This window comes from Conger conger, chromosome 11 (genome assembly GCF_963514075.1).
Source record: "Conger conger chromosome 11, fConCon1.1, whole genome shotgun sequence".
In the NCBI taxonomy this organism is placed as follows: domain Eukaryota; kingdom Metazoa; phylum Chordata; class Actinopteri; order Anguilliformes; family Congridae; genus Conger; species Conger conger.
The window spans coordinates 44,491,776-44,513,430 of NC_083770.1; the positions used below are offsets into that span (position 1 = coordinate 44,491,776).

The 21,655-nt window shown below is 40.6% G+C and overlaps 1 protein-coding gene across 1 annotated transcript in view; it reads right to left on the reverse strand.

Moving 5' to 3' along the window:
- The window catches only part of loxl2b (lysyl oxidase-like 2b), a 42,077-nt gene extending 29,398 nt beyond the window's left edge, over positions 1-12,679 (reverse strand). Inside the window, exons 1-3 of the mRNA XM_061261185.1 lie at positions 12,542-12,679; positions 8,027-8,385; positions 5,519-5,694 (exon numbers count right to left, since the gene is read on the reverse strand). Of these exons, the coding sequence (XP_061117169.1) occupies positions 5,519-5,694; positions 8,027-8,375 (525 nt within the window). The 5' untranslated portion in view covers positions 8,376-8,385; positions 12,542-12,679. The remainder of the gene's footprint in view (positions 1-5,518; positions 5,695-8,026; positions 8,386-12,541) is intronic.
- Between the last annotated feature and the right edge of the window lie 8,976 nt (positions 12,680-21,655).

Consider the following 21,655-nt stretch of genomic DNA (forward strand, 5'->3'; position numbering starts at 1 on the left):
GCTAAGAACACATCCACTGATTATGCTGGAGAAATGTCATAAATATTTGAATGCTTATAAATGTTGTTACACTATGTTCAGTAAGTTATAGACCTTTTTGCCCATATTGAACAGGGCATATGTCATAGGGTAGCAAAATAATTTTAAGCAGAATAGCAATTATGACTAGGGACCTGGAGCAATCATAACCAGTGTGATAGATCTAGAACATGACTGAAAAGTTACAAATGTGAGATAAATCACAGAATGCTATGAAACCATATTGCTAACTCTGAAAAAGGCCAAACTGGGTGTGGCCTTAGACCAAGGACAAAGAAAAGAAAGTATCATTCATGCCAGTTGGTTTTGTCTTATTTGTTTGTTGTCTAAGAAAGAAATAGAAGGAAAGATAGCTTTAATTTAAAGATAAATTAAAATAAGAAAAGTAAATAAAGAAGATAAATTATTCCAAAAATGTAAATCACATCTATAGTTGTATTTGGATTTACAATACATATTTAAAATTTGGTCATACCAGCAAGATGGTTTTCAGACAAGCAAGCAACCATCCTGCATTGGTCAAGTTCCCCAGACAACCACTGACTAGAAGCACAGCTGAGGCTCAGCGATGTATCGGATAGTACCGTGACATTAACAGGACATAAAATGGCGACTTGAATGAGTGTTAGCTCCGCTTTGCCGCCAAGGGAAAGAAAAGTTACGGGCCAAAGCAGGCCAATGAGGGAGTCGAAGCAGAAGAGTCCAAGGAGGAAAAATATTTGATAAAATATGTGTTCCAAGTGGAAGGCAAGGGAGCCATAGAAACCTAAGACCGTAAGGTTACATCTCAACTGTTACCAAATGAAGCTATAGGCCAGCGGAGGATGAGCATGAGACAGTCCTCTGTCAAATGTGCTATACACATACAAACAAACAAAAAAGGTTTGATACTTGACTAAATTAATGAAAACTATTCATACCAATTGGACAGTTGCTGTCTTGGGCTTTGTAGTTCATGAAGATAAAATCGATGCAGTGTGAATTTGGACAGGATGACTGGCACACCCATTCTTCAGCTACAATCAATCCATGGACATTGGTTCTTAGAGCAAAGTGTCAACATTGAACAGAATGAACTTTAGTTATAGGCAAGCTAGAGGTGCATATTATCTCTCGTGTACAACGAAAGGTTGCCAAAGGACACCAGACACCACCCTCCCAATGTTTAAATAATGAGTTATTTCTCTCACAAAGATATTAATCTCAGTTGTCTCTGCTTGCACGGGCTTGCACACGTGTGCGCATGCGTGCAGAATGTAAAAGGGTGTAAATAATGGCCTGGACACAACTTTGTTACATAACAGCTCACACACTACCTCTACTCTCCCTCTTAAACCCTCTGCCTGAGGCAGCAACAAAAAACGGTTAGATTTGAAGAATTATTCAAAAGGACACTAAAAAGGTATTTCCCGTGCATTTCCATTGTGGACTTTTTAATTGGATCTCCAGTGATAAACTGGATCACAATGGGTTGTTAAGTCCTACAAATAAAGTGTTAACTATTACAATATAATTAAATTCAGATACAGAAGCTGTCAAACTGATACACAGCACACAGTGTGAGTTTTGAATTGTCACAGATTTACCTTGGGTTTTAATAAAGCAGTTAAGTTGAATTGTGTCTTTTCAACAGAAACCAAGAAAGTCATTGTGTTTATTTGTAAAACGTGTTACCATTGTAACATAGAGCAATAGACATAGAGAAAACGTTATCTGGACTATGCATATCCATGCTTGTTGTTCAAAATGACACTACATGTGAGACTGCAGGATCTGCAGCAGCAGGCATTAGCTGTGCTTTAGAGGGTTCAGAGGAACAATATTAATGAATGAATAAACAAACCATCACCATCCACTAAGGCTTCATTCAGAAACCTGATGCAGATTCATAACTTTTTCTTAAATACACTCAGTGAGCACTTTGGTGTACACGGGTTACCTAATAAAGTGATCACTGATTGTATAGTGAGGTATTAACATACAACTACAGTACTGTAAATCAGAATCTGTGGAAGTAGTGTTGATAAAGGCCTTTATACATTGATTTGGGTGCTACCTGGTTTGGATTCTTGGAAAAGAGACAAAATGAGACAGAATAAGAGCACTTCCATGAATAAGAGAGAACAGAGGGCCTCTTGTTATATGCTGAAATTGGTTAGTAGAAGAATCCTATGAATGTGCTATGTTACAGGTCAAACCACACAAAACTAATATCTGCAAGGAAACAGCAGCCATCTTAAACAGCATTTTGAAGTAAATGTAAATATTCATGTTAAAATAATCGCAAGCATTAGATAGATGTTCACAGTTCAAAAAACCCACCCACTTGCATGAGAAAGCTCTATTTAAAAAGCCATTACTGGCCTGTAATAACAAGGTTTGACTTGTAACCTTGGTTTAAAATTCCACTCGTAATGAAGAGAATCGGTTCCTTCTACTTCCTTTCTGATTTAATTAAAGATGCAAACAAAGTCCCGTTCCCAGAGGGTATGTGCAGAAAATGGCGGCATCAGGCAAAGGTCACTGGCTGATGGTCATGCCTGCTATTTTTAAAATGACATGTCAGTCTTTTTTCATTCCTCCAGCATTCGCCACTTCCTGTGTGCCCTCACCAGAAGCCCCCTGGGGTATCTTTCCCATAAAGCCTGAAGTGTTCTCATCTCTCAGCAACCCCCCCCCCCCCCCCCCCTTCCCCTGCAGACCTCCTACACAAACCCACACCGGCATGTCGTCATTCCTCCCGGTCCGCAGCAGGGACTGACGGCAGTGAATCACCTTATTAACATTCCCACATTCCCAGAGGAAGCGAGCAGGTCCGGCCGGTGTGGGACTGGGAGCAACCTCGCTGTGTTTACTGGGCCCACGTACGCTCCCGGGGATGGAAAAGCTGAGCCTCATTCTTCCATGAGCTCCTCACACGAGCAGGACGGAGGCCTCCAGGCCTGTTCCCCTGTGTCTCCCGAACCCACGTACCTGCTGCTTTGTTCAAACTGCTTCAGGAACAACTACGTAATCCACCTATACGGAACAAATACCTATTACTGACACTAACTGGTCACACTTTACAATGAGGATCATGAATTGGCATTAACTAATTATTGACATGAATTGATGATGGACAAATACATTAATGAAGCATAAGTTTTATTTAATTCATTTAGTTTATATTTCATTTTAATTTAGTTTAATTATATTTATACATTAGCTTATAATTAGTTAACCATTAACAAATACATTAACTGACTTTTTCATTCCAATATAAATTAGCAATAACTAATGTAGTTGTTAATGATGTACAAATACATTAAAAGAGCTGCACATATTAACTTCTCAGTAGTAGTTAGCTAACAACTACATTAGTTCAAGCAAATTCATGACTTATTGTAAAGTGTTACCCTCTAACTGCCGTTTGTGCAATGTGCTCTCTCAGTTCTGGAGAACACGCACTAGGATGCACATCTGAAGAAATGCTCTGATGCCGGCAGGGGATTTTTTTCACTCTGCAAGCCAACATCTGGGCTGTGTGTCTCCTGGGCCAGGGAACAGCACAGCTTGGGTAGCTGGCACACACAGGTCTCAGGCATACAAGCAACCAGAAGAGGTAGGGGAGAGACACGGGGGTCCATTGTTACCCAATGTTTTTTCCCGATCAGAAACAAGCTAGCTGGCTGTACACCCCCATACATGTCCTCTTTCACCTCGGATTTCAACAGTCCAGTTTCTTGTCAATTTAATGCTCAGAAAACATCGCGAAACAATCGACCCCCGTGTCACAACGAACCCCGCTCTCCCCTACAATACTCTTCAGTGCTGAGGCAGGGAGCGTCCTGCTGTTTGGCTATTGTGGCCGATTATGCACCACCCTCCTTCTCAAACATCCAATCACAGTCAGTTTAGCACAGTCAAGATTCTATTCCAGACAGCAATAAGAGCCAGTTCCTCAGCTGGGTAAGTGCATTTGTCGTGTTCACTTCTGTCCCCCTTGGCAATATCTTGTTGGACTGTTATTTCCTCAGTCGTTACTTTACTCTGAATCATTTCCCCCATTCACTACTCTAAATCCTTCATTCACATGCTTGGACTTCTTGGTCAACGAAAAGGGCAGCCTGGACATTGGGAACCCTATAAGGGTCTCCATCTATAATAACAAGAGCATGTAATGCTTTGGCTGCGAGCTACACTGACCCGTCACTGGACACCGGGTTGGCCCAGAGAAATACTATTCCTCCAGGATGATGTGGAGGAAGGTGGTCAATGTCAACGCAGTCTGCGCATTGCTAGATTAATTCTCTGGACATTTCTTTTGTGTTTCTTCTCTTCTCCTCAGGCCTGGTTTTAGAAAAGCAATTAGGTGGTATAGAGACCATGCAAGTAATTTCTTTCACACAAAGTGTTCTTACTCACAGATGGCCAGGTAGAGATAAAATGAGGTTTTATAGACTTATATTTTATAGCATCTTGCTCACAGAAGGCCAACCCTGTGGCGAGATAGTGTGTGGTTTTACAGGCTCGGATTCAAGGCAAGGCCTGCGGGGCGCATGGAAAAACCCGGCACGTTGCCTCGTGTTCATTCACGCATGACCTCACACGGTTCAGAGCCCCCAAACCCCACTGTGAACGCACTGCAAGTTACGAGCCAGCCTCCCTTCTTAAGCACATGACACCTTTCACTCACCAATTAGGGCCATTCTCTCTGTAGGACCTGAAATATAACACTTAAAGCAGGAAATGACGGCCTTCCATATAACGTCATATATCTTTACTACCAACAGTGCATGCATATCATGAACACAGCTGTTTCCAAAGGGAGCGCACATGTTGCAAAGTGGGATGTGCCCATCACTTGTCATAAAACAGTCATAGTTATAGTTCACAGCTATATTATTCCTAGGCTACTGCTCTTTAATATTCATTCGCTTATCAATCTTGTGGCATACTACACACCAGCTTTTTATTTTACATTTTACATGGGGATACTGTGTATAGAAAGGGCTGTAATTTCACAAATCTCAATACGGCTGTAAATACCTTCAAATTAAAACTGACTTTCATTTCAGTTCCAATGTGCTGGAGTTAAATCAACAAATTTCCAAATATTTATACACTAGGCTGTAGCTCACTGAATGACATTTATGAAGAACTTTATCAAGGCTAAAATAATAATGACCCACCTAGATCAGGACTGCAACCTTTCAGTTCCCTAATGATGTATGATACTGCCAGAAAATCAGCACACAGTCATCCAACTGATAACAGGTTATCGGCTCAAGCTCAGCATTTCTCCCATCTGTTTTGTGTTTCTGACAAAATGAGTAAAACTATGTGACTGCACATAGAAAATCTCTGAAAACAGTCTGGAGGATAGAGGGTGACTGCCAACGGAAAAAACCAAAAGCAGAAAGGGAAACAACAGCATCGCAGATTTAACTGGACTTTTTGTTCGACTGCTCGAGACAGAAAGACCGAAGATGATAGATACCTCCACGCTGTTGGTGAGGGTGTTGACGAACTTGAAGCCGGGGATCCTCTTGTCGCTGCACACCACCCCCACGTCCTCCGAGTGCTTGCAGTCCGAGACGCCGATGCCATTGGAGGAGCACAGGGCCAGGGTCTTCTCCTTCCCAGTGCAGTGGACGTTGTCAAACCAGATGCGACCTGAGAAGCAAAGGGTTAATTATGACAGTGAACACTCGAGACTCCATAAGCAGCAAATACCACACCCTGCAGGGGTTAACTGGGGTGGCCTGTAGCATAGTGGTTAAGGTACATGACTGGGACCCGCAAGGTCAGTGGATCAATCTGATCCGCACAGCTGTTGGGCCCTTGAGCAAGGCCCTTTACCCTGCATTGCTCCAGGGGAGGATTATTTCCTGCTTAGTCTAATCAACTGTAAGTCGCTTTGGATAAAAGCGTCAGCCAAATGATATGTAATTAACTTGTTACATTCCTGCATGCCAAATTCATATGTGAAAAAACACCTTTGCAAACCTTACAGCAGAAAAAACTATCGCAACATCTTCTAAGTTCTTTAGGCGAAGTCTGAATACATCAACTTGACCCAAGAATCTATTTTCAAGAATTTATATTACCAAGAATTTATGTTTGTAGCTTACTGTGTTTATTGTTGCATAGAGTAGTGGAGACTGGAGTGCATATGAGTATGCTACAGTGAGTGATGTCCCATCCTTAAATCAGTATAGGATTTGATTTAGATCCCATTGCAGAGTCTTTTGTTCAACAAGCCAACAGTGTGAGTTATGTTAGGTGGTGATGGAGATCAAAGATTTGATTCTTACTCAAACTATGTCAGTTATATTTGATGGAATCCATACTTTATTTTCTTTATAAATGCTTATCTTTTTTGAATAAAAACTACAAATTTAAATCACAGTTAATACTTATGGTAATAAGGCACGTACATTACATTACATGTTATTTAGCTGATGCTTTTATCCAAAGGGACTGATTAGACTAAGCAGGAGAAAATCCCCCCTGGGGAAATGCAGGGCCTTGTTCAAGGGTCCAACATCAGAACACACTGGTGATCAAACCACCGACCATGTGGGTCCCAGTCATGTACCTTAATCACTACAAAACAGACTGCCCGCAAGTGTATGTACAATAATTTAAAAAGGTCTGTCAATGTTTAAAAACATCAAAACAAAACAGTTTAACATACTTAATAAATGCAATGCAATACAAATCCATGAGATCACAAAACAAGCATGACTGTCATTTAATATCCATCACTGATCCCTTTTTTCTGATGTCTCTGACTGTGAGAATAAACAAGAGATGTGCAGTGCATTACTTTGAATAAGACTCACTAAGGCCACTGACTTGTTTGAATGAGGCAGCTCAATGCTTCAGCCACAATCTTAGATCGTTTCAGTGTTTTCTTACTTGTGGTTGTTAATTAAAATGATCAACGTTTAGTTAAGCCGAGGACAGCAGGAAATGTGATGGCACAGAAGGTGGCAGCAGGTGGTGTTATCATTCACCCTGTACACAGAGATTGAGGGAAAGGGTGCATTTCAGGCAAGCACCTCTCTAAAACTAAAGCCACAGATTACTGTGCAAAGTGTTATTAGAAAGTGGGTTTATAAAATGTTGCATAACAAACATTTACTAAACATCATTCATATGTAGATAAGTACCATACAGTTATGCTTTGAATGATGGAGCCATTTGAGTAAACGTTGCCTAATTGCGGTGTGCAGATTGTTTCCATAGCGATGCACCACAGCAAAGCTCAAGAGATGGACTGAATCTCATTTACTGCAGGAAATGGTCCATCTTAATAGGAACATATGAGCCCTCAGCAGGTAGATTACAGCAATCCCGCTCATCTGGGGTTGATTAGTAACTAGGCTCTGCAGACTGCGTGTTCAATTAGCAGCCTCAAAATGAATTTGCAGAGTTGAGCAGCTCGTCAAAATCATTTTCTAATGAGTCTATTAAAGAAATATGAGGATGAGATCATGCCCACTTCTCTGATAATTAATCACAATTTTCCGTATTTTTTCCTCCTGGTTACATTTGATTGGTGTGGTATCATCTCCAATTTCAGTTACTTCAGTATAACATCCGAGACGGAGAAAGACCAAGTGAGGGAAAATCTTGTAAGAAGAAGCAACCCATGGAAATGGTTAACGGTTACCAGACGATTAAACAGACGATAAACAGACGATTATGTGAGTGGGCACGTGCTCAAGAGAATGGAATTTTGTCATGTCAAACATATGTAGATGGTTCTCTTCGGCAAATCAAAAATATATACAAGGGATGCATGAGAGATCTGTTTCTTAATTCTTAACAATCTCAATTACCCCGAACATTTATCTGATAAGCGTAAGCTACCACTGCAGACACGTGTATCCTATTTGAAAATGTTTCCCTCTTGTCCTACGCAGTTGTCCTGAACCAGCACGGGTGCACACTGCTGCAGTGAGTAAACACACTGGCACTCAAAATGTCCGCCCCTCACCTTCTCCTCGGCCATACTTGGAGCCCGGGAACCAGGAGACGGCTTCCAGGTAGCCCAGCTCCCTGCACACCACCTGGGCGGCGTGTATGGAGAAGTCGTCGTCGCACACCGTGCCCCACTCCCCCTCGTAGAACACCTCCACGCGGCCCTCGTTGTGCTTGCGCTTCTCCCCCACCAGACGCAGCTGGATCCTGGGCGTGTCCGGGGGCAGCTCGGGGGCCGTGTAGAGCTCCTCAGCTGGCTCGGGGTAGCCCATGGCGTAGGCCCACTGCTCATACTGAGCCTGGCAGAGGGGCCACAGACACATGAGGGCACTCAGACAGCAGGCGAGGGAGCGAGGGGCTCTCATGGCGGAGAGGCTGGCGGGAGACGAGAGAGAGAGAGCGTCACACGTCAAATCCCCGCTGCGCTCCGTGACTCCGGAGGAAACGACGGGACAAAAAGATGCAGGATGATGCACACGAGGTTTCATTTGACCAACCGATTCCGTTTTTGCGCGGCTTTAGAGAGTGTCTGCGAGCCAACGAAGCCCGCCGCTGGAATCTGCGTGGACTGCAAAGCACTGGGCTCAGAAAAAGTGAGTAAAGGAATTGAGCTGCTGGTGTGGCTTTGGGCATGTTTGAAGATCAAAGGCCTTGTAGCAAATGTCTTTGTGAAAGATATGTTTCTTAATGCAACATAAATATGCACTTGTTGTGTGTTATTCACAGTTCCCCAAATTAATTTTTTTATGATTCTATTTCAATTGCATGAATAGCTTACTTGTCATATGTATATGTTTACTGGCTGCAATGTGACAATTGGCAGACTAAGGATTTACAGAAAGTTCATTATTACTAAAATATAAAATGGAGTTCCACAGCAAACATAAGAAATACAAGTTTGCATGTCTGCCTACTCAAGTACTTGGATCCATGGATCCAAAGTGCATTGTCTCTGTGAATACATGAATCATAATTTTAAGGGAGAATAATGAATCTATGAGACAACTTATTTCAAAAGTAGTTTTTGAACTCTACCTGGTTTTACATCATGTATACTGTATTATTCTTACTATACGTTTGTGTGTGTGTGTGTGTGTGTGTGTGTGTGTGTGCGTGTGTGTTTGTCTGGTTGTGTGTATGTGTGTGTGCATGGACAAGATACTCAACTTCAAGGAGCCGAGTTGGGAGTTAAGATAGGAACAGGCTGAATACTATAAAACCTTAAGGAAATGATCAAGACTTCCTCCTGCTGCTTAAATCCCTATAGTGCATGGTTGCCAGTTGTTTCATCAAATAGGACTTTTCTGTCTGCTGTAGTCTAAATTATTTTCTCCTTGACTGAGCACAGTAAAACCACAAACTGTCTTCAAAGAGATGCATTTGAGAGTTCAAGAAGAAAGATGTCTTTGACTCACAAACCAACCACAGCCTTCGTTTTGAGCAAGTGAAGCAGGGTATCGGACAACAATGGGGGAGTCCACTCATAGCAACTCACACACAAACATTATTACACAGTGAAGGACATCACATTCGGCATTGCAAAGTGAGCCATCCCTAAGCAGCCTGGATAGATCTCTATAACATTACGCATTTATATTTAAGATATTTAGGCATTGACGAACACTGGCGAGGCAGCCACGTGTAATACCAGAGTGCTTTTAAGAAGAGTACCAGCAGCTTAAATCAAATTGGTGTTTAAGAAGTAAGCACTGAAGCTGGGAGAGCAGCATGCTATTACCTACAAAGAGGATTATATCTGAACCATCAAAATAAGCCTTTCCTTCTCACTTTTTTCCCTAGGTACATTCAGCAATGTACCATACCCTTGAGTCAATTGAGCAGTTCTGCATGATTAAAACTCTCCTGGTTACACAACCAAGATGAGACTATGTGTTCTACCTTTTTTTCCACATTGTGTATTCTGGGTGAGCACCTCTGCTGAACGGCCAGATTAATGACTTGTACATGTGGGATCATGCTGGCTCTACTTTCCTATCTTTATATTTCATCTCCAGCGTGCTCAGACTCCTTGCTCCTGAGGGGGCTGTTGGGCTATACATTAAGAATGTTTTGCTTTCTAAGATGCCCGTGTGTTCTGCCATGAAACCGTCCACATGTGAGTCTAGTCCTAGGGGAAGAGTAATGTCACATGAATGGAATACCAGGGGAATGCATCCTTTGAAGGTGGATGCACCTTTTTCCTTGCTAAAAATGCATGTAGATACATTTTGGCCACAAAAAAAAAAGAATTATACATTTTTTTTCATATACATATATATATATATATATATATATATTGCTCTTGCAACATTAATTTGATATTAATGACTTTATGACACTAAAGGCAGAGTATAGTTCAGTAAATTTGTGCAAAGTACATGATGAGAACTGGAAAGCAAAGGACTGAAACTATAGTCACCTAGCATCAGCCAATCAAACAGAATAGGCCAGGTTTTCAAATAGAAATCTAAAAAGCATTTTTATTCATTTTTGTTTCACCGTACAGAAATTACAGCTGTGTTTCAGGGCACCATAATATTTGGGACACAGCAATGTTATGTAAATGAGAGTAGTCATTTCAGTAGACTGCTTGAAGTCCGAGGTTCATGGACATTACCAGTTTCTGGGTTCTTCTATGGTGATGCTCTGCCAGGCCTGTATTGCAGCCGTCTTTAGCTCATGCTTGTTTTGGGGGTTAGTTCCCTTATGCTCTCTCTTCAGCATATGAAACACATGCAGAAATGGGTTCAAATTGATTGACCTGGTCACTCAAAAGTGTCTTTGATCTGTCGGGCAGGTGTTTTTCTTTATTGTGGAGATGATTCTTCTATCATCAGCTGTGGATTAGTAAGCTCACCAGTGCTCTTTCTTATTAATTATGTTCCAAACAGTTCATTTTAGTAAGCTTGAGGTTTGCCCAATGTCTCTAACATTTTATTCTTATTTCTCAAACTCATAATGGCTTCTTTGACTTTCATTGGCACAACTTTGGTGGTTGAAAGAAAGACTTGAGAAAAAACAGAGAGTACTGAGAGCTCTCTTATACCTGCATTAAGGGGGGGAATTAAACACACCTGAGAAATGACAAACACCTGTGAAGCCATGTGTCCCAAACATTATTGTGCCCTGAAATGGGGGGAAATACATAAACACTGCAGTAATTTCTACATTGTGAAACCAAAATGTCTAAAAATACCCTTTAATACAATCTGAGAATGTGCACTTTAACCACATGGTAATTGTGTGATTCCAAATCTAAAATTATCTCTTGATTTGCCTCTGATTTTAGATTTAGATAATGGGTCCCAAACTTCATGGAGGGCGCTGTGCAAGCCTGTTCTTGTCTCAGGAGCTGACCCCTGTATTTCTTTACAGCGTCATATAATAATTTTGGAAAACTGCACCATTTTTTCTTGTCTGCTTGTCTGACATGATCTCCAGCCTGCCATACCACCCTAAAACTTTCTGCTGAATAATGGCTGAAACCAGACGGATATAGCTATAGAGTTTTTGGGAAGAAGATGAGCAGAGAAAAATCAGGTCGCTGCAGGAAGTGGTAGTAGATGGCCAAAAGGGGGCAGCCTCTCCTCTGTGCCCTGCAGAAACGTTGCAGAGATATGGGCACTGAGCTGTAATTTCTGCAGTCGCACGTTTTACAGAACAATCACAGAAGTCTACAAAATAAGTCTCATAAATACCTAATAAAGTGCTTGGTGAGTGTATATGGACATACAGTGCATTTTCTTCCCTTAGCGCATACGTATCACTTAGCACTAAGCAAAAGTGACTTAAGCAACCCTAACTCATAGCAATTACCACTGTTGGCCAAAGGAATTCTGATATGCCCACCAAGGGCCACTGCTCCTGGGGGTTTAGGATATTTCATTATGTCAGCACTCGTTTCATAACTCAGCTCACTCTCCCCACTTTCTGCCCACTTCCAGTACAATGCAAAATAATGAAGTATTATTATTTTTTTACCACCATTATTTTTTTTACCACATAAATAAAATAAATACCAACATAATTGCAAATCTTAAACGTCGAATACGCTCTATGTGCTTTCAAATCACAAGATGACAGTTATGACAAAAATAATGCCACTGAAAAATTACAATACAAGTACACGGGAAACTACAATGCAAGACGCACAGCCGTAAAATTAAACACCGGTAAATCATGCCTTTAATTAGTTCAACGCATCACGCAGTGAACAGGTACTTAAGACTTAAAATGGCACAATGCCGTCAATGGAAACGATAAAACAACTCAACCATGTTGAGGAAAGTTGAAAAAAGTAAAACAATACCAAGAACCATGTCAACTGGGACAACTATTAAGTTTGTGTCTGCTTTCGTTGAAAATTAAACATGTCCCTCACATCGGTGCTAAAACACGTCTAAAAGTCTAACGGAGGAAAGATGAGGGAAAATGTGCAAAACCAGAACTACTCGCGCTATTCTCTCATCCCCTATGAAGAAAACAATCAATTAAATCAAGTAGCAGGACTTTTCTTAAGAGTAGCACTTACGTAATTTGAAGACAGTTGCAAAAAGAGAGACTTCGGATATCACTTGGTCAAGGTGATGCAGTGGTCAGTGAGCGGTATTCCTGACCGTCTGCAGCTCCTCTCTGCAATTCAGTCCTCCTTTTTAAGGGAAGTTTCTCGACAAAACTTTCACTACATCTAGGATTATCAGTTTAGTTGCTGAGACCAAGTCACGCCTCGCGGAACTGCCCCGTTACGCCCACGGCAGTAGAATGACCTCATCCCAAAGTCGGCTACTTCTCAACGTTCAGAAAATTAGCCTAGCCAAAAATTCGTCCCTCAATGATCCGATGCCACAGGAATGACAACGTCATTAGTGCTGTCTACGTGCTCTACTGGTTGATCCCTTGAACCATATTTCTGGTCATATTTATTTGTGTTGAACCCCATCCCAAGAGAGTTCATTAAAACCACAGCCCATGATTTCACAGTAAAGAACAACGCATTAATTTTCTGCTTGAGTGCGTTGCTACTCAAGGTTTAAAGGTGCACATCTTTCGGTAGGCCTAGGCTGGAGTTTAGACATATTTGCTAATAATTGACATGTTGGTGAGTGTGCACGTTCAACTGAAGGATTTCTATTGCTGATATTGTCATCGCTATTACCAAAGCATCTCCAAAAATGTACAATATTGGAAGCAGACAGGTAATTTGACTTTGTATCGGTATTTTTATACGTTTTCTTGCTTCCGTTCAACACCCAACACTCAATTGTGCTACCAAGAAACATTTTCAATCACATACCGCCACCTGGCGTAGCCTACATTAAATACGGTGTATGAAGCAAATCGATGTTTGAAGAGTAAATAAATTTAATTGAAAAATAATAATAAAAAGAATGATGACATTTCACGTAGCCTATAAAGTTTCATATTTTTATAATAATATTTATATAATATATTAATAATTTAATATAACGTAATAATAATTTATATCATATTATAAGGTTACTGGCAATGAACGAACAGAAGAATTCGGGGGCATTAATTTATCGAATGCTTTAAGTGGATTTGAAAGTTACAGTAGCCAAACCAATATGGTATTCCATTGTAGACTCCATTCGAATGTATTGGCAATGGATGCTGAATATATAGGCTTAATTGACGTGAACGCTATTCGCCTGCTTGTGACCAACATGTTATTTTTGTCCTCGTGAAATTGTCTCATGGCATTAACATTGGCATACGCATAAAGCTGTATAGTTTCTCCTGAAACACACGGGCTGCCAAGGGAGTCAATTGTAATGTTATGAGTGATTTTTAGGTAAATTGAGCGAGATTAAAGAGAGAGCAAAACGCAAAAATGAACAGTATACTCCACCAGTGGATGCATTACTCCTGTTTTCTTTCTCAGGTAAGTAGGCTAATGGTCAACAGTAAGGAAAGAGGATTTTTAGGAAGATTAAGAGCATTATATACACGTTACACAGGGCTGTACTGGAATATGACAGGGCAGGGCCGTGCAGAGACATTATCCAGGCAGGAACTCAAGCAAATCCCACCCCAATGTTGCCACACCGCCGCCATCCATAATCACCCACTATATTCATAACATGGGACCTGTTGAAATTCTGCTGAAACACATGAGGCTATTCCATAAAGAAACCACTGATTTGATGTAGTACATGCACGCGCATGCACGCACATGCACACACAGAGCGGAGTACTTTTTAAATTGACAAGGTGTATTTTTGATATTTGATAGAATTCCAATAACAAATAAAGAAAAAATGTAATACCATTATTACCGGCCAAAAAAAAGGCAGTTTTTGCCTCTGAGGGCAAAAGGGCAGGGGCTCAGGCCCCCCTGGGACCCTATCTGTGCAGGTTCCTGTGACAGAGCCGCCAGAGAGAACTGACAGCACTGACAGCACCAGAGATAACTGACAGCACCAGAGAGAACTGACAGCGCTGCACCAGAGCTTGTGACTCTCACGGCTTGCTTGCTCCTCCTCTCTGTGTTCACTTTGCTGGGCAATGGCTTGATGTGTGCTATGGCCTGTAGCGTCGTGGTTAAGGTACATGACGGGCACCCGCAAGGTCGGTGGTTCGATCCCCGGTGTTGCCGCAATAAGATCGTCAGTCCGGATAAGAGTGTCTGCTGAATGCCATTCATGTAATGTACCTCGGTCAAGTCCCGTCACATGCTTTTTGGTTGTGCCCCTTGCTGTGTCTGATCTTTTTGTGACCGTGCAGGTCATATCTTGGAGGGTAGTAGCTGAAGTAGACGGGTTTTAGCTTTGTGGCAGTTTCTGTGAGGTGCAGGTGTCCTTGGATATCACTTACTCCATTGCTGACATTCTCAACCTGTGCATTACCTGCCAGGACAGAAACTGGGTTATCCCCAAAATGAAGTTCATTTTTGCCTAGTTAGCCTTTAGCTGAGGCTACACAGGAATGCAGTTCTGTACATGTTCTTCTGGGATCTTTTGTGACTTCCTGGATTTCCTGCACACTTGCGCTGTAATTGATGCTTCTCATTCACCCATTCACACACACACACACACACACACACACACACACACACACACACACACACACACACATCTCTGAATTTCTGAAGTTTGTTTTCTTCTGGACCGAACGTCAGTCAGACAATGTCATCACGATATGTATATATACGAGATGAGAACCATATCGACTCACCCACCTGAACTGCAGCTGCAAGTTCAAGGAAATTGGGTTCTCCTAGAAAATAACAAAATGCTGAGACAAAAAACAAATTTGAACTAAATAAAATATGTACACCAATACTAAACATTGGTATGCTTTACGTGCTAGAAGGTTAAACATATATAGTCTCTACAGTTTTTCAAGGAACACGAAAATATTTTGAATATCGCCGGGAATCTATCCTACTCCGACCGCACCTCTTCCATTGTTTCGGAAGTAATATCATTTCAGTTCCACCTAAAACTCCAAATAACGATTGGTCACCAAAGAAAAGATTCTACTTTGCATTTTAATGGTTGTTTAAAAATGTAACCGTTCAAAATGTAGAATTTCAAACACTTTATCGAAAGTGTAGCAAACACAGCTCGTCACAGGTCGCCATTTCATTCCTTCCTAATCGGCATGGTGCGTTCCTTGTTTTTATTATTTATATTTGGTGATTTTATATCACTTTATTACTTTTTCCGGGCATTGTAAAGAGAACCAGAACAAAATCCAAACTGCCCAAAACAAACAGCTCCAAACGTTGGCAACGTTTTTCAAGCAAAATTGGGAACATTATAACTACTGCCTAACTCCTGGGGTTCCTTGAAGGCATGCCTGTAGATATCTGTCAGACTTGATATTCAAATCTATATAGACTAGGGCCGTATTTCAAAATATAAAACTTTTTTTTAGGACCTAATCCTTTTTAACTTGTGATGGGAATCCCCTGGAGGCATATTTGTATCAGCACATATTTACACTTATCAATCTGCCATCAAGATTTTACATTTCTCTTTGAGTGTTTGGCATACAAATGAAGACAATGTTGGGAAAATAGGCAGTCAGTCTAATTCCAAGTAGTATAATACATTATCATCAAATCAGGCTATAGGTAAATAACACATAGGTGACATTATAGTTTTCCTCACGGTTATATTCAGTTAGCTAGGCGGGAGGAGGCCGGGAAGGGCGTTAAATCGCCGCTGCACGGGCCGGAAGGTTAGCGTTAAAGTCTCCCGAATGAAAACTGCCCCACTGCTACGTCATACCCAAGCGCGCTTAATGTGTGAAATCCATCAGCAGCTTATTATAATTAGGCGTGTTTCTGGCGTCATGTTCAAACTTGAATTTAACGGCTGGATGATTGCAACATTGCCGCACTTTTCGGGGTAATGGTTGCTAATTTCTCGATGTGTAAATATGGCGAATTTGTTAATCAGGAGGCAAATCAGTCTTTTCTACAATTATCAGCCTATACATACACAGATAACGTTGTACAGCCTACATTATAGGCCGCGTTTAAACTTTTAAACGTTACATTTTTCTGTATGTTAGTTCGCTTCTAGATTAGCCTAATAGGCTAGTAGCCTAGTTATGGAGCTAGGTTGCCAGTTTTAGGAACGTTTTTAGCTCTTCACCATAGACTTTAGTCTGTTCAATAGCCTACTCTGTGATATTGTTCTGACTAGCTCTAGATGTTGCATGGGAAAACTAGGATACTAGGCTATACAATTATTTCCGGATATCGGCTACCGTCTTCTAAAGCAGATTAAGGCTGTTACTTTTTAGGGTCTTCTTAAATAAAGTGTGTTTTATTTTAGGAATCTAACCATGACAACCGCTGTATGTTAAGGTTAACTATAGTAGTCTACACGTTAACCCCACTCTCTTACCTGTCCAGAATATATTAGTCATGATATTGTATAACACAATTATCAGTGTAAATATTGAACGCTACTGTAATTAGTTGAGTAATTACAGTAGCCTTCATGCTATATGCTTATATGGGACCCCGTGTCGGGTCTTTGCTTTTCCAGTAGGCTATCTTAACTCATTTTAGAACTACTGATATAGAAATGAAAACCCATATTAATTTTTGACAGAAGATGGGGTTGAGTTACATATCCCTATATGTTTCATATAGACAAGGCTATTGAAGAGAAAATACAAGAATTCAGAAATATGGATATTACACTTTTAAAAAAGAATTGTGGTGGCTCTTATAAGAGCCTTTGTTTAAAAAAAAAAAGTGGTGTCAACCTGCCCGTTTACTTCTTTTTTTGGGCAGTCTTCTTGGGTTTGGTCTTCTTTGTCGTTTTCTTGACTGGCTTCGTCTTCTTGGGGGATTTAGATTTAGTTTTTCTCGCTACAGTTTTCTTAATAGGACTCTTTGTCTTCCTTGGCTTCTTTGCAGGTTTTTTAGATTTTTTGACCACAGATTTGGCTGCCACCTTCTTCAGTTTCTTGGCCACTGGTTTCTTCGGTGTCTTGGCTCCTGACTTTCTCACTTTAGAAGCCGCCTTTTTCGCCGGAGCCTTCTTTGCCCCCTTTGTTTTGCCAATTCTGAAGGACCCCGAAACGCCAACTCCCGTTACCCGGACTAAAGCCTCCTTTGCCAACAGGGCCAATACTGTCGCTTTGAAGCGGGCTTTATTCTTGTCTGTATTGTAACCCTTACCTGCCAAAATCTTCTTTAAGGCATACAGAGATACCCCCTTGCGTCCCTTTGATTCGGAGACTGCATTCAAAATGAGTTCGGACAAGCTGGTACCACTTTTCCTTTTGACAGCTGATTTCTTCTTAGCAGTCTTCACAGAAGCTACGGCGGATGCTGGAACGCTTTCTGTCATCTCTGAAGTTTAGAAGTAGTTTCTTCTGTAACGATTGTCAGTCGGACAATGTAATCAAGACTGACAGCGTAGGGCGGAACTTAAACACGAGATGAGGACCATATCGACTCAATCACCTGTACTTCGGCGGCAAGTTTAAGGAAATACTCTTGGGTTGTGTTTTCTTCTCCTAGAAAATAACAAAATACGGAGTCCAAAAATCTAATTTGAACTCAATAAAATATGTACACCAATACTAAACACTGGTATGCTTTAGGTGCTAGAAGGTTCAACATATATAGTCTCTAGGGTTTTCCAAGAAACACCAAAAGATTCTGAATATCGCCGGGAATCTATCCTACTCCGACCGCACTTATTGCAATGTTTCAGAAATAATATCATTTAATTTCCACCTAAAATTCCAAATAGCGATTCGTCAGCAAATAAAATATTATACTTTGCATTTTAATACTTGTTTATGAATGTAACTCTTCACCATGTAGAATATCATACACTTTATCTAAGGTGTAGTTAACACAGCTCATCACAGGTCGCCATTTCATTCTTTCCTAATCGACACGGTGCGTTCATTGTTTGATTATTTATATTTGGTGATTGTATATCCTTCTATCATTTTCTTCCTGGCTTTCGCGAATAATAGAACACATGTGGTGAAACATTCCATTGAAGATGTAGGCCTATGTTTCGTTTACCTTCATTTGAGCGCTTGCTATTTTTACGAGGCGAGAATACGGTGATCAGTTTGCCCATGAAAGAGTGATTAGATAAAACAAAAATCATAAAGAGAGCTTATGCGAGATCAATTGCACGCTGTAGGCTGAGTGGTAGCGCATATTATTTTTCTGTCAGCCATATCCAAAATAAATACAATATTTTAAACTATAGATCCATGTTTGTGTGAAGAAATGGAAAACAACTTGAGTTTACTCTTTTCTGTGAGGACTGAGCACACCTACACCACTTGTATACTGTAGGCATGGGAGATGGGAGCATATAGACAGTTCTGAAGTTGTGAGGTAAACCTCAAGAAGCAGGTAATAGGGGAGAGTGGGGTCTGTTGTGACACTGGGTCGATTGTTATGTAATGTTTTCTGAGCATGAAATTGGTCCTTTGAAATCTGAGGTGAAAGAGGACGTGTATGGGGGTGTGCAGTGTGATTTACAACAGGCTAGCTTGTTTCTGATTGGGCAAAAAACATTGGGTAACAATAGACCCCCATGTCACAACAGTCCCCACTCTCCCCTGTATAGCAAGGTTCAGTGCAAGTCAAGTCTAATTATTTTATTACTGTGAATACAATCAGAAGATGGGGGAATCAGTTCAGTATGAGCTAAAAAAGAGGTTCAAATACACATTTGTTTTGGACTCTGGAGATGCAACTGAATGTAATTTTAAACCGCCCAACTTCTTGTTGTACGCCATCTCTTAAGATGATAAATGCAGTCAAAATATATTGGACCGGATTCAATCAAAACACTCAGACTATTTAAGGGCATGTGTAATTCAATCAAACCCTCTAGATTAATCTAGCACATTGTCTCAGTTAAGACTACTTTGCTTGCACCATTTAAATCTGGCAACTGCAAATATGTTTCATTTAAGCAATATTTAGCCTATTGTATTTTTCTTGTTGCATGGCAATAGATATGCCTTAGATTCATTTATTGGGCCTGTAAATAATTTCTCTAAATATATTTAATGAATGTATACATATAATTCACCAAATAAGGTCAATGGAGCAGCAATCGCTCTTAACTGATGCCAATAAACGGTTTCTATAGCTTTTGACATGTGAACCTTTTTGTGACTGGCATGTTTTAAATACATATGCAACAGGCTATTGTTCTATTTCATTCAGCATTCATTCAGTCATGTAAAAGATGTACCACAACTTGGTAAAATTCACTCAAGCGTCCCACAAGATTCAATTTTAATCAATCCTTATTTAGCATTGAAGGATAAATTAGGTGTCAGAAGTTGAAGAGAGCATATGTTTTTGGAGGTCTAGATTAATCAATATTTTATCCTCTTATGTAGTAGGCCTATCCTACATGTTCACTTTCAGTATTGCCTGCTTTATGTGATTGGAAAATATACACTTCAATAACAAGATGTCGACTCTATTTTTGCGATAAATGTTTCAGTGAAAAATGTATTTTTATCGACTCTAAAGGTGATCGCTGTAAGCAACGGTATAGGAGAACCAGAACAAAATCCAAACGACTCCTGTAACAGGAGCGTTGGCTCCCTCTTGAGGCAATGTTAGTTTTTCGACCGAACTTGGCAGCATGTTACTGTAGCCGCGCCTGGCAGGACTTATCGGTAGCCTAATGTAGGGGGGGTGGGGGGGGCTAGCTATAGTATATAATTTAGCTATTGGCTAACGCAATACTTTGTTAAATTCAAAATCAGACCTACTTTCAGTAGCTACCTACTTCAAAATCAGACGTGTTGAGTTGTGTAATTGCATAATAGGCTAGGTTTCCTATATATTGAAAATAAATTACTATAATTCACAAGCATGCTATATGCTTATTTGGGACGCCGTGTCGGGTCTTTGCTTTTCCAGTAGGCTATCTAACTCATTTTTAGAACTGCTGATATAGAAATAAAAGCCCATATTCATTTTTGACAGAAGATAGGGTTGAGTTACATATCCCTACATGTTTCATATAGACAAGGCTATTGAAGAGAAAATACCAGAATTCAGAAATATGGATATTACACTTTTAAAAAAGAATTGTGGTGGCTCTTATAAGAGCCTTTGTTTAAAAAAAAAAAGTGGTGTCAACCTGCCCGTTTACTTCTTTTTTTGGGCAGTCTTCTTGGGTTTGGTCTTCTTTGTCGTTTTCTTGACTGGCTTCGTCTTCTTGGGGGATTTAGATTTAGTTTTTCTCGCTACAGTTTTCTTAATAGGACTCTTTGTCTTCCTTGGCTTCTTTGCAGGTTTTTTAGATTTTTTGACCACAGATTTGGCTGCCACCTTCTTCAGTTTCTTGGCCACTGGTTTCTTCGGTGTCTTGACTCCTGACTTTCTCACTTTAGAAGCCGCCTTTTTCGCCGGAGCCTTCTTTGCCCCCTTTGTTTTGCCAATTCTGAAGGACCCCGAAATGCCAACTCCCGTTACCCGGACTAAAGCCTCCTTTGCCAACAGGGCCAATACTGTCGCTTTGAAGCGGGCTTTATTCTTGTCTGTATTGTAACCCTTACCTGCCAAAATCTTCTTTAAGGCATACAGAGATACCCCCTTGCGTCCCTTTGATTCGGAGACTGCATTCAAAATGAGTTCGGACAAGCTGCTACCACTTTTCCTTTTGACAGCTGATTTCTTCTTAGCAGCCTTCACAGAAGCTACGGCGGATGCTGGAACGCTTTCTGTCATCTCTGAAGTTTAGAAGTAGTTTCTTCTGTAACGATTGTCAGTCGGACAATGTAATCAAGACTGACAGCGTAGGGCGGAACTTAAACACGAGATGAGAACCATATCGACTCAATCACCTGTACTTCGGCTGCAAGTTTAAGGAAATACTCTTGGGTTGTGTTTTCTTCTCCTAGAAAATAACAAAATACGGAGTCCAAAAATCTAATTTGAACTCAATAAAATATGTACACCAATACTAAACACTGGTATGCTTTAGGTGCTAGAAGGTTAAACATATATAGTCTCTAGGGTTTTCCAAGAAACACCAAAAGATTCTGAATATCGCCGGGAATCTATCCTACTCCGACCGCACTTATTGCAATGTTTCAGAAATAATATCATTTAATTTCCACCTAAAATTCCAAATAGCGATTCGTCAGCAAATAA